This window comes from Lepidochelys kempii, chromosome 8, assembly GCF_965140285.1.
Source record: "Lepidochelys kempii isolate rLepKem1 chromosome 8, rLepKem1.hap1, whole genome shotgun sequence".
In the NCBI taxonomy this organism is placed as follows: Eukaryota; Metazoa; Chordata; order Testudines; family Cheloniidae; genus Lepidochelys; species Lepidochelys kempii.
Genome location: NC_136387.1, coordinates 101985554 through 101999501, shown reverse-complemented (window position 1 = coordinate 101999501; position 13948 = coordinate 101985554). Strand labels below are relative to the sequence as shown.

The window sequence follows — 13948 nt, the reverse complement described above, 5'->3', positions numbered from 1 at the left end:
CTTGGTTCCTTGTTCCAAACTGCTCCCCTCTCCCTAGGATCTGAGTCTTGTTCCCTGATTCTAAACAGGGAGGTCACTCCCCCACAGAGCCTGCAACCAGCGGGCAGACACCGGCATGGCGAATGTCAGCCCAAACAGTTTAAGTAAAGCAACTGAAAATGGTCTGATAATGGGAAGTGTTGGATAGCACCGCCAATGACTGAGGTTATCAGCCCCCCCAATATTATATATGTAAGCAGTGTCAGGATGAGCTCCACCCTGACATCTGGTGGTGAGGTGTGGCAAGTTGTGGAAAAGAACTTCAGGGGCCGATCTCATTTGCATAGACACACCCACCATGCCTAGAATGAGACCATAGCTGCCCAAATGGTCACTTTGGCTGCTGTGGGATCCCCAGTGTCTCTGTTACTGGGGCAGGAAGAATAAATTGTTATTACCCTGACTATGGGAACTGTGCTTGGAACTGTACGTGGCCTTTTGTTATGATGGAGGGATTCACCATCAACTAAGTAGCACTCGCTAGGCAGGGGTCATGGGTTCCAAAACTGTGTGAATGGAGAGAGGTTGGGGACAAGTATTAATACTTGGTGGCATGGGCCCCTTGGTGAGGGCCTTACATGCTAATTGCACTTCCTCCTCTCTCCACTGTGGAATATCAGAGCTAATTTTGATTTCATTAGAAGTCTAGTTATAGGCTGCTGAGCTCACTTTGGGCTGACAGTGCACCAGCACTGGGGCTCCCCTACTACAAGCTGAATTCACCTAAGAGCTGAAATCACTGAGAGTTGTGTTAAGTAGTGGGGGAGCCTGAAGATAGATTGTGGAGCAGTTTGTGGGACGGCTGGACTGCCTTGCGGACTGGCTGGTGAAGCAGTTCGACGCGGAGCAGTTTGTGGATGGCAGGAGCTGCTTGTGGGCTGTGGAGCTGAGCGAAGGAGTTCGTGGGGCGGCTGACGGAGCGGAGCGCAGCTGAGCGAAGGAGTTCGTGGGGCGGCTGGCGGAGCGCCGCTATGGAGCTATGGGGCGGTCAGCTTCAGATCATGTAAGGTGCCTCTTACCCCCGTCCCATTTCCACCCAGGTTGGGAGGTAAAGCTCCGCAGATAAACTTGTGAACTCTGGGGCTGCCCTGACCAGGGACAGAGACTTTTGGGGCATTGGACTTTTGGGACTTTGGGTGATTTGGGGTTGCTGGACTCAAGAACCAAAGGGAAAAGGGCATGCCCCAATTTGCTTGGGGTGGGTTTTTTTTGCTCATGGGTTGTGTTATGAATCCTGTGGGTGGTGTTTCCCCAACATAATGCCACATTGTTTCTCTCTGTTATTAAAAGGCTTTTGCTACACTCAGACTATGTGCTTGCGAGAAGGGAAGTATTGCCTCTTGGAGGCGCCCAGCGGGGGTGGTATATATTTGTCCCAGGTCACTGGGTGGGGGCTCGAGCCGGTTTGCATTGTGTTATTGGAATGGATCCCCTAGATATTGAACCCGGCCCTTGTTGCTGCCAACTCTGATGGGCAGAAGGGTTACATATATATACATGTCTGTATGTGTGTGTGTATAAATACATACAAAGGTTTCTGTCTATATATGTAAAAAGAACTTCCCCTGCTGGTTTAACAGGGTACGAATGTACTGATCTTCAGACCATGCTGCAAAGTCCGTCTGTTTACTTGTGTGTTGTGGGGAGGGGCTCAGCACTGGACTGGTATCAGTTTACCTCTGGCCACTGAGCATTTCTCCTCATCCCTGTGTGATCGCTGATAGGTTGCTCCAGTTTCCATCTGGGTGGTTTAGCTCTGTAACAGGATATCTCAGGGCCAGTCCAGCTCTGGCTCTTCACTCCAGCTTCCACCACAGAGGGATAGGTGTGCGTGTGTGTAGATTGTGAAGTCTGTGTATATGCAAGAGAGACAAAGGCTGACAGCACCATGACATCTGTGCTGGACAGCATGGGGCCCTCCTGGGCCTGGCCGCATGTGAACATCTATCAGATTTTTTTCCTGGCTGCTGTGTTTTGCCTGATCTATGTGCTGCTGAAAGTGATCCAGTTGTGTCAGAGGAGACAGCAACTGCTCAAAGCCCTCGATTGTTTCCCAGGCCCACCAAGGCACTGGCTGTATGGCCATGCCCATGAGGTACAGTCTACTTATGATACTACTTGATAATGTATTAGGGAGCGTGTCGGAGTGTGTGTTACAAACGAATGAAGTCTTGGTAATCTCAGCACACTTCCTTGCTGTCCTGTACTTGCAGAGAATTGGGGAGATGTCATTGGTTTTATGTGTGAATGGCAAAGGACACCGTCACCATTGGAGGGGGGCTGCATTTTTCAGTGCCCAACCTTCAATACCTAGGGCTCGATTTCTTCAGAGGTGCTGAGCATCCTCAACTCCAATTCAACCAGGCTCAAGGTACCTTACTTAGGCACCCAAAAATGGAAGTACCCCCAAAATAGAGGCCACTTTTGAAAACTTGGGCCAAAATATTGCAAGGCTGTGCTGTAACAAGGATCAGTGCCAATTCTCACAGACACATCAGCAGCTGCCAGTGGCTTCCTGAGGGGTCTTACATCAGAGGGGAGCTATCCCAGCTGGAATTTTACCTAACGGGTTTTGGAATTCATACCCCTCTCTATTTTACTGTTCATGCTGATCTCGCTGTATTTAATGCTTTGAATATTTTGTACTCGTGAGTGTGAATGTTTGTGTGTGTGTGGACTGGACTTGGTAACACTTGTATTTGCCATCCTAAGCACCAGGAGGCTGCCTTAGACTCTACAGATGTGAACAGGATTGTGAGGTGTCCGGTTTTTGACCAGAACAACTGGTTGACAGGGGACCTTGGTAGCTCCTGGAAGCATTGCTGACTGGGCCGTTAAAAGTCTGGTCGGTGGCACAGTGGGGCTAAGGCAGGCTCCCTGCCTGCTGTGGGTCCGTGTGGCTCCTGGAAGCAGCGGCATGTCCCTCCCTCTGGCTCCTACGCATAGGGGCAGCCAGGAGGCTCCATGCACTGCCTCCTGGCACCAGCTCTGCAGCTCCCATTGGCCAGGAACTACAGCCAATAGAGCTGTGGGGGCGGTGCTTGCAGATGAGGCAGTGCACAGAGCTACCTGGCCATGCCTCCATGTAGGAGCTGGAGGGGGGACATGCAGCTGCTTCCGGGAGCTGCATGAGGTAAGCACTGCCTGGAGCCTGCCCCCCTCACCACCTCCCATGCCCCAACCTCCTGCCCCAGTCCTGATCCCCCTCCCACCCTCCAAATCCCTCAACCCCAGCCCAGAGCACCCTCCTGCACCCCAAATCCCTCATCCCCAGCCCCATACCAGAGCCTGCACCCCCAGCTGGAGCCCTCACCCCCCCCCGTACCCCAACCCCCTGCTCCAGCCCAGAGCTCCCTCCCACACCATGAACCCCCAATTTCTGGCCCCAATCTGGAACCTGCAACCCCAGCCCAGAGCCCATACTCCTCCACACCCCAACCCCCTGCCTCAGCCAGAGACCCCTCCCATACTCTGACCCCTCAGCTCCACCCCGCAGCCCCCTCCTTCACCCCAAACCTCTCATCCCCAGCCCTATCCCCAGAGCCTGCACCCCCAGCCAGAGCCCTCTCCCACCCCATCCCAACCCACTGCCTCAGCCTGGAGTCCCCTCCCACACCCTGAACTCCTCACTTCTGGCCCCACCCACAAGGGCCCGCACCCTCACCCAGAGCCTTCAACCCCTCCCGCAGCCCAGCCCACTGCCTCAGCCCAGTGAAAGTGAGCAAGCAAATGAGGGTGGGGGAGAGCAAATGATTGGAGGGGGGATGGAGTGAGCAGGGGGTGGGGCCTTGAAGAAGGGGCTGGGCCTCAGAGGAGGGGCGGGGCACGGATGGAGCAAGGGTGTTTTGTTTTGTGCGAGTTGAAAGTTGGCAACCCTAGATGTGAATCATACTAATTAATACTTGGTATTTATTGTTTCTCTTATAGGGGCACCCACAGACCTCTCTTTAGTTCAGGGTTCCATTGTGCTAGGCACTGCCAAGAGTTTACAATCTAAGTAGATGAGACAGGCAAACAGTAGGAGAAAGAAAATCATATTATCCCCCTTTGAGATACAGAGGTCCAGACTGGAATGATCTTTCCTATGTAGGCTACTAACTTTGTCACAAGTACAGCAACTGAAATCAATGGGACTATTTGGTGGGCTGGGGAAAGGTGCTACTCAGACTATCAAAAACTGACCCAGGGGAGTTAACTGATTTGTCCAAGGTCACACAGGGAGTCAGTAGCAGAACTGTGAATTGAACCTAAATCTGCATCCTAGTTCAATCCCTAAGCTCTTCAGGGCAGGGATTGCCTTTTTTTCTGGGTTTGTACAGCTCCCAGCACAATGCGGCCCCAGTCCTGATATATTTGGGTGCTACCATAATATAAACCTTTATTAATACTTAACCACAAGACCATCCCTTCCTGTACCTTTATTTTCTCCATAAACAGTATTTTTTTTTCTTTGTAAAAAATCATTACAGCTTCAAGATCAAGAACTCAACAAGATCATATCTTGGGTAGAGAAATACCCAGGTGCTCACTCTGTATGGTTTGGAGGTTTCTTAGGATTCCTGAATATCTACCACCCCGAATACGCCAAGGCTGTATATAGCAGAGGAGGTGAGAATATGCAACTTTATTTCTGAGTTATACAGAAAAATCGTTTTAGGATTACCGTTGCTAAGTGCTCATGCCACCAAAGTCCAGTTTTAGTGGAGCACTGATATCTTTAAATCTGTAGCCTTGTTATAGAACTATTTGCTCCTACCTATTAACATCCCTTGCCCCAGACACACCCCAACTTGTATCCTTATAGAAAATTCCTCTCCTGTTTGGTGGGTTTACTCTCTATACATATTTGGACACCATTCTGCCCTGGCAGGCTGGTGCTTAGCTAAGTCACACATATTCAGCTGTTTTGATCTTTCTTTGTGACTTAGCTAAGCACCAGAAATAAAGAAGTGAAGCAGCGAGACCTGCTTTCCATGTGTAACACACTGGGCAGTTAGTGTTGATGGACGGTCCCCCTCTGGGTCTGATGCACAGAGGATGCAAGTACAGACACTGCTAAGGAGGCAGGCTCTTCATCTTTTGCTTTAGCGGCTCATTCATTTCGCTCTGGAATTTCCCAGTTCAATCTCTGGTATGTCAGCCAAGGTGGCGACCATCACACAGGCAATCTGCTGACAGATGTTTTGTGTTCTTAGAAGACTATGCAAATAATTGCACAGGGTAAAATTCACTCCCATACAGAGGGTTTGCATCTAGCCTATGCACAACTTAACTTCCATTTTAGCCTGTTTGGAGGGCCTCATAACCCTTGGCCTGCCCTCCGCACATGAATTAATTTTATTGTTCTGAGTTCACTTTGGTTTTTAATTGAATCTTGCATAAGCTGAAGAGCCTGACTTGTGGTTTTGTGGTTTATACTGTTCACTTATTTGGAGACCATTCAGCCCCTGCAGGCTGTTGCTTAGCTAAGCAACATGTATCCAGCTGTTTTGAGCTTCCTTAATGACCCCCATACATCATTTCTGTTGCTCTTCTCTGAACTCCCGCCCAGTTTCTGAATAGTTTTCTGACAACAAAGGGACCCAACTGGACACGGTCGCCTCAGTTCAGCCTTGGATTGACTAGGCACAGGGTTTGGATTTCCCTTTTCTCCTCTAGAGGTTGTCCCTCTAGCCAATGGCTCTGAGGCACAGCACTGTGGAAGCTTGCATGGCACATTGAGTTAATTTGTGTGAACATATTGGCCTCTAGCAGCTAGCTGCTGTGAGGATATGACTCTCCTTCATCACAGCCAAAGAAGGTGCTTCTTTAATTCAAGTGGTGTTGTTGCTGAAGGTCTCAGGGGTGAACATTTGTGCTGTTTGTGTGTCGGCAGCCGCAGGTTTATTGGACCTGTGCACTCACTACCCGATCAGTAACTCTAAAGAGGACTGTCAACCTAGTGCCTTTCACGCACCTTGAGCTGGTGGACTTCACTTCTGAAGGAAGGCGAGAGGCAGAAGAGAGTACTCTCAAGTGAGGCTGCCAGGTGTTCCCGGCCTTCTGAGCTCTGCGATAAAATCACCTGTCATCCCTCCCTATCACATGTGGACTTTGCTCCAAGATTAGGGAAAGCACTTCTGTCCCAATCCGACCTCAAGTTCAATGACCTTTCCCTATACATCGATCTAAACATAGGGCTTGTTTCTGCTCCCGTCCCCCCGCCCGTCTTGTCGGATTGCTCGCCTCCTCCCCAGCCCAGCCAGCAGCCCTGGGAGAGACTGGCTGAGATTCTGGGCCACCTGCTCAGGGACGAGGGAGGCAAAGTGGGCTTGAACTGACATTTCTGCCCTCCTGACTATGGGCTGCTCCAGCAACCAAGACTGCCTCTGGTGTAAATGCTGCAGTCATCCCCAGGACTTCCTATGGCTGGTGGTGCAAGCCACAATGGGTGCGTTGGTGCCAGCTTAAGCCCCCCCCCAGGGCACACCCCATGCACGGGGGCTTGCGGGAGAGGGACAGGGATAATGCCCAGTGGATTCCCTTCATGGAGGTAATACACCCCCACCTCTGTGCAGGCTGTTATCAGAGCATGCAGGCTATTGGAGCACCACGGAGAATCCTGACCACTGTACCTGTCTATGGCACAACCTCCTGTTGGGGCATGGCAGATCTACAATACCTCCACCCACTGGAGTTTAAAAGCCCTTAAGGGGTTCCATGTAAATGCTTTACTTTTCCCTACTGAAGTATAGGATGTCAGGGGAGGGCGAGAACTTACCACCCTGCATGACCCCTTGATTTAACTGACTTGGCTTGCGTTAGAAGGCAAAGTTGTCTCCATTAAAACACACATCTCTGGTGCATTTTTCAGATCCTAAGGCTGGTGACTTCTATGATTTCTTTGTCCCATGGACTGGTATGTATACTTTTTGGCTCTCACATTACATTACATAACTCGTTTCTGTAGGGACTGTTGGGATAACTGGGTGTGCAAATTTACCCTACTTGTGAGCCCAACTGTGAAAAGTGAGTGTCACAACAACCTATAACAATAAACGTTGATGGAGAGAGACTGAACTAGTCCACACAAAAAGGCCTCTGGATATAACTCAAGGGCTGTGTTCAGATCATGCCTGGTAAACAAGAGAAGTGGGGGACTAGACATCAAAGGACCAAAATCGTTGTGTCAGAGACTAGGCCTAATTGGTGAATGAAATAATGAAGGGCTGGGCTCTTCAGCCCCTCGTTCCCTTCTGAAGTCCTTAAAAAGAAAGAGACATTTTGGGGAAAAAGCCACCCAGTGTGATGATGACTGATGGAAAGAAGGGGAAAGGGTGAGCTTAACCATCATGGCTGCCATCCCCTCTTTCTCCTGCCTCTCCAGTGTGGCACCCTTGTGTCAGAAGGGGTCGTAGTGCAATGAAGTTTGAAAACCCGGGGATTAGATGAACACAGGGGTCCCTTCTAGCCTTGGAATCTATGAATCTATGGCTTAGTCGGCCAATCATGGGTACTTTGAAACACTGCTGTGAGCTTATGACCAAAAAGGCAGCTAACGGCAATGTCCAATGTTATACCAACAAAATGAAAACCAGCAGAAGCTTATTAAAGGGGATAAGACAAAATGTCACATTTATTGTGAATACAAACAGAATCATAGTAGGCAGTCAGTTATAGCTATAACATTTCATTCAGTTTCACATTCATTCACACGTTCATTCATACACACACACAGAGGTTCTGCAAATTTGTTATAGTTACCAGCCTAGAGGTTGCTCATGCTAAGTTAGTGGCCAGGTAACTTGGGCATGAGGATGGAGCCGAGTCTTTGTCAGATGCACATCCGATGCTCCTGGAGCGTGGTAGCAAAACCAGACTCAAAGTTCTCAGTTTCTAGAGTCCATTTTTATAGGAATTTCTTCCTATGCCAGTCTGTGGGAATTGCTTCATCATGCTGTTGCTGAATCAGTCAGAAGATGGCACATTCCTGATGGCTCCATGCTGCCAGATGTTATCTTGTTCTTCGGTTCTCCCATTCTTGAGGCTGTTGGGTGGATTCCAGTCTGCCCTCCGGAGGTCATCTGGTTGTCTCCACTCTGCCCATTCTTTGGCCGATCGATACTGAACTCCTAGGCTGGCACCTCCCTGATCATTCATTTATTATCTACACCAAGCATCCATCCACATACATCCTTTATCTCTATTTTAATCACAATTGTTAACAAAGCGAGATAAATACAACAAAAGGATGGGGAGTCTCTGTGTGCTGTCTCTGTTGTTACAAAGTATCGCTTTGAGTCTCTCTTTGTCTTAGGATCTACTAACACAATTAGCAGCTTGAAAGCTTCACACAGAGAGGGAGAGAAACACTAACAAAAAACAAAACAAAACAAAAAACCCCAAGAGACCTCTTAATTAGCAATGCCCTAGAATTTAAACTGTGGGGAATCAAACTTACTTGTGATTTTAATACAGAACTTCTTTAATATGATTCAACACCGAAACAGCCCAAAGCTAGTACGTGTTTGCCACATCTCTGAGAGGCACAGCTTACAATCTTATCAGCTAGTGTTTTTCCAGCACTGAGGTTGCAAGTAAAAGTCAACACCAGAGACAGAAGCTGCAATGTCTATCTTTGCTGTTCTTAACTCCCCTTTGGGGTTTGTCTTGTTTTGTCTCTTAGGAAATGGGATTGGACTTTAACAACTACAACAACAATGACAGCTCCAGGCCATTTCAACTAACTTCTCTCTCCCCCCTAAGGACAGTTATTACCGTCTTTGGTACCATGTAACAGACTGTCTCACAAGGGTGTTTTTCCTTCTTAAAAGCCTCTCTCCAGCTAAAGGGAAAGGGAACAAGGGACGTGGTTACAATGAAAGCCTTTGTCAAGGTTCCTCCCCCACTCTGAACTCTAGGGTACAGATGTGGGGACCTGCATGAAAAACCTCCTAAGCTTATCTTTACCAGCTTAGGTCAAAACTTCCCCAAGGTACAAAATATTCCACCCTTTGTCCTTGGATTGGCCACTACCACCACCAAACAGATACTGGTTACTGGGGAAGAGCTGTTTGGAAACGTCTTTCCCCCAAAAATACTTCCCAAAACCTTGCACCCCACTTTCTGGACAAGGTTTGGTAAAAAGCCTCACCAATTTGCCTAGGTGACTACAGACCCAGACCCTTGGATCTTAAGAACAATGAACAATCCTCCCAGCACTTGCACCCCCCCGTTCCAGGGAAATGTTGGATAAAATGCCTCACCAATTTGCATAGGTGACCACAGACCCAAACCCTTGGATCTGAGAACAATGAAAAAACATTCAATTTTCTTACAAGAAGACTTTTAATAGAAATAGAAGTAAATAGAAATAAAGAAATCCCCCCTGTAAAATCAGGATGGTAGATACCTTACAGGGTAATTAGATTCAAAACATAGAGAACCCCTCTAGGCAAAACCTTAAGTTACAAAAAAGATACACAGACAGAAATAGTTATTCTATTCAGCACAATTCTTTTCTCAGCCATTTAAAGAAATCATAATCTAACACATACCTAGCTAGATTACTTACTAAAAGTTCTAAGACTCCATTCCTGGTCTATCCCCGACAAAGACAGACTATAGACAGACACACAGACCCTTTGTTTCTCTCCCTCCTCCCAGCTTTTGAAAGTATCTTGTCTCCTCATTGGTCATTTTGGTCAGGTGCCAGTGAGGTTACCTTTAGCTTCTTAACCCTTTACAGGTGAGAGGAGCTTTTCCCTGGCCAGGAGGGATTTTAAAGGGGTTTACCCTTCCCTTTATATTTATGACAGCCTTACTTGAGACTTTACATTTCAAATGCTTAAACTGTTTTTTCTTCTTTTCCAGCATCATTAATAAGGGTTTAAAAGGGTTTGTAATGGTGTGTTTGCCCTGGTACTAAGCAGGCTGAGGTTTCTGCACACCAAACCCTGAACCTTGTTTGAAACTGGTTAACGTTGGACAGTGACTGGGTTATGTTAACACGCTTGGCTCTTGGGCACATTTATTCTATCTAAATTAATAAAAGAGGAAGAGATCTTATGGGGTGAAACTCACTCCACCTGCTCAAAGACCCAGTACTGAAGATTCATCCATCCCCTCCCCTGCAGATGAGTCTGTGTGGGTGGGGAGAGCAGGAAGCAGCTGCCTCAGGACCTGGTGAGGGCCAGAGAAGGGATGGGATGAGAGCATCAGGAGGACAGAGTGAGGGAGCAAGCTGCCCCTTCCTAACCTCCCAGGGATCCCATAGGAACCATGAGATTTTGCTGCTTTCCACCACCCCACTATGGTCCACCCTAGTTTGTATCTCATTGACTGAGAAGTCCTGGTGTACGGCAATGACCAAAAGGCTGGGAATCAGAAGCTCTAATCCTGCCTCCCTGTAGCTGTTAAAGCCCAGTGCAAGTTAAAGTAGTGAGCACAAGGGCTCTCCGTGTAAGGCCCCCAGCTTCAGGCCAAAGCAAAAGGGAACCTTCAGCCATCCTTGCACACCATCTCCCTGACGTATGCTCTGTACATTACAGCCATGCCAAAAATGGCCGGGGACTCCTGCCACCTCCTCCATGAGAAATGGGAGCACAAAGGTGGCCCAGGATAGGATGTGGCTTTGTAGAGCGTATACACCCCCCTGTCACCACACACACAATTTAGTTGCTTAGCATTTAGATGCTTTGTGAGCACCACTGTATACCTACGTGAACTAAATAAAACTGGATATATGCACAAGAACAGACCCAAATAGTAGAGATGGCTGCACAAGGGTGATTGACTGATGCAATTAAAGTCCCTGTTCTTGTTGAGCTAGAATCCTAAAAGCTCATAGGGAGATAGAACATAGGACTGGAAAGGACTGCTTGGGTCACCAAGTACAGTCCCCAGACACGGCAGGCAACCCCACCATATAATCCTGTTCTTAAATGTATCAAGCTACATCTTCAAACCAGTTAGGTTGTTTGTCCCCACAACTCCTATGGGGACATTGTTCCAGAACCTCACTTCTCTGATGGTTATAAACCACCTTCCAACTTCCTGCCTAAGGCCAGCTCTACACTAGGGAATTACTTCGTTATAACTACATCACCGGGGGAGTGAAAAATAAACCATTATGAATACAAAGATCCTTTTTTTGATTAACAACTGTCTTTCAAGGGCATAACACTGTCTCTTTGGGCTAGTCGACACTAGAAATGCTACAACGGCTCATCTGCACGGATGCAGCTATAGTGCGTCTGGTGAAGACACTCTATGACGATGGGACAGAGCTCTCCCATCAGCATAATAAATCCACCACGGCGACATAGTGCTGTCCACACCAATGTTTAGGTTGGTGTAATGTACATCACTCATGGAGTGGCTTATTCACACCCCATGTGCGACATAAATTATGCTGATACAACCTATAGTGTAGACAAGCCCTCAGATTCCACCTTTCACAGCCCAGATTGTCTGGGTTTAATCTTGTTTCAGAGAGGCCTTTTGTTAAGCCCATATAAGCAGTCTAATTTCCTTTGTCATGAGCTGTAAGTTATGGACAGAAGTCCAAACTCTCTGCCACAATCCAGAAGGCTTAAAACTGTGTGTTTCCCTCCTCAGGGAAAGGATTAATCGTTTTACATGGACCAAAGTGGCTCCAGCACCGTAGATTGCTGACTCCTGCATTTCATAATGATATTTTGAAAATTTATGTGTCATTGATGGCGGATTCCACCAAGGTGATGTTGGTAGGTAACCCTCTGCTCCTGTCGTCATCCTTAACCTACCCATTTCCACTTTGAAAAGTAAGGCCTGTCAAGCTGCACTTTATGTTCGTTCGATACAGTGAGACAAGCTGGCGTGAGATGTTCCTCACCATTTCCATCCTAGAAATAAATCACATCTGGGTACGGATGTGGGCCAGTCTCAGGGACGGCCTTAGACTCCATCCAGCAATGGCCTAGTAGAGTACGTTCCCAACACTGTCTTCTTACCCCTGAGACAGTAGCATCAAGAGGAGCAGGGGTGGGCCCCTGTTAACATTACTGCTTCATAGTGAATTGTGATTCGAATTAGAGTCCTCAGCCCATTCTATAGCCTGTGCGTAACAAAGGCCCAGATTTTCTTCTCCTCTATCCCAGTAAAAATCAGTAGTAAGCTCAATGACATCAGTGAAATTACAGTGGTGTATGCAAAAGGAGAATCAGGCCTAATATGTCTTTAGTCATCGCCTCTGCTTTCAGTTCTAATCACCGCTGGCATTTTATTTTAATTAACTCACCTAAACAGCACTGTTATAAAGTGTGAAGCTAGTCCCCACTAGATGAAAGGGATCCACCTAACACATGATCTGCTAAGAAAATAAATGTAAATTCAATATGGCAATCCCCCTCCCCCTCTGGACACTGATTCACCATCTTCCAGATGTTCCTTCTGCTTCATGTGGCCAAAGGACTTGGGATTGCATAGCAATATGCTGGGCTCTATACCTATTGATAAAATTTGTATTGCCAATGTGTTTGAAATGCCAACAAGAAGTTAGTCCTATAAAAGATATTCCTCACTTACCATGTCTCTGGCCATGTCTACACTTACAAGCTTAAAGTGGCACAATTATACTGATACAGCTATGCCGCTGTAAGATCGCTCGGGTAGCCACGTCATACCAATAGGATAGAGCTCTTCTGTCAACTTAATAAAACCAGCTCAACAAGGACAGTAGCTATGTCATCGGGAGAGCGTCCTCCACAGATATAGCGCTTTGCACACAACTGCTTATGCTGGAAACGCTGATACCTCTCAAGGGGGTGTTTTTTCACATCACTGAGCGGCAAAAGTTTTGCAGACATAATGCTAGTGTAGACATGGCCTCTCTCAACAAGAATAAAGTATTATGAATAACATATGGAATGGAATTTGTTTAATGCTGTCACTCCACAAGTTGAGTGTAAATATCCAAAACAGTTGACTCAGGATATTAAAATCAGCTATGCCGTATCCGAGGGTTGGGTAATTGAAGAATTACCATAAAAGAGTGAGACAAAGTGGGTGAGGTAATATCTTTGGTTGGACCAACAAGCTCTCTCACCAACACAAGTTGGTCCAATCAAAGATATTACCTCACCTTGTCTAACTCTTTCATGATAATTCCTTAACTACCCAACCTCATCCATCTTGTCTCTTTAATATCCTCGAACTGACATGGCTACAACTACACTACATACATAGAAGAGTGAGTCATAATCAACTATTGGAACAGATTAGTGAGGAAATTTTTAATTCATCCTTGTTTGGAATCTTTAAATCAAGATTGGATGTCTTTCTAAAAGATATGCTCAAATTCAACCACAAATCCTCCGTTTCTTCACTTCCACACCATATCCCTAATGCTGTACAGATTGCAAATGAATCTTGGATCCTACAGACAAAGAAATTATTCAAAGGATGATGGCTGGGATTTTAGTGATCTAGAAATTCCATTTGCTTTATGAATGCTGACCTCTCTTTTTTACATTAGGATAAATGGGAAAAGCGGGTAGCAAAGGACAAGTCGCTGGATATCTTCGAGGACGTTGGCTTGATGGCTTTAGATAGCATGCTGAAATGCACCTTCAGTTATCAAAGCAACTGCCAGAACAGGTCTGTATGAGAAGAACTGTGGTTTTGCCTTTAAGGTATTGGACTCAAACTCAGGAGCTCTGAGTTTAATTTCTGGCTAAACCAGAGACTTCTTGTGTGACTTTGGGAAAGCAATTTAGACTGGGATTTTCAATAAAAGCAAAGAAAATGCACAAATTCCTGTGGCGGGTGGTGGTAGGAAAGTATGAAGTTGCACTGAGGTAGCATAAATGTCCCTCTTTAATTAACGCTAGGGCTGTCGATTAATTGCAGTTAACTCATGCGATTAATTTTAAAAAAATTAATCTTGATT

At 46.8% G+C, this 13948-nt stretch overlaps 1 protein-coding gene across 1 annotated transcript in view; it reads left to right on the top strand.

Moving 5' to 3' along the window:
- Positions 1-1774: 1774 nt before the first annotated feature.
- The window catches only part of LOC140916317 (cytochrome P450 4B1), a 28163-nt gene continuing 15989 nt past the window's right edge, over positions 1775-13948 (top strand). The window contains exons 1-5 of the mRNA XM_073357800.2: positions 1775-2134; positions 4509-4647; positions 6893-6937; positions 11638-11765; positions 13535-13656. Coding sequence (XP_073213901.2) covers positions 1928-2134; positions 4509-4647; positions 6893-6937; positions 11638-11765; positions 13535-13656 — 641 coding nt within the window. The 5' untranslated portion in view covers positions 1775-1927. The remainder of the gene's footprint in view (positions 2135-4508; positions 4648-6892; positions 6938-11637; positions 11766-13534; positions 13657-13948) is intronic.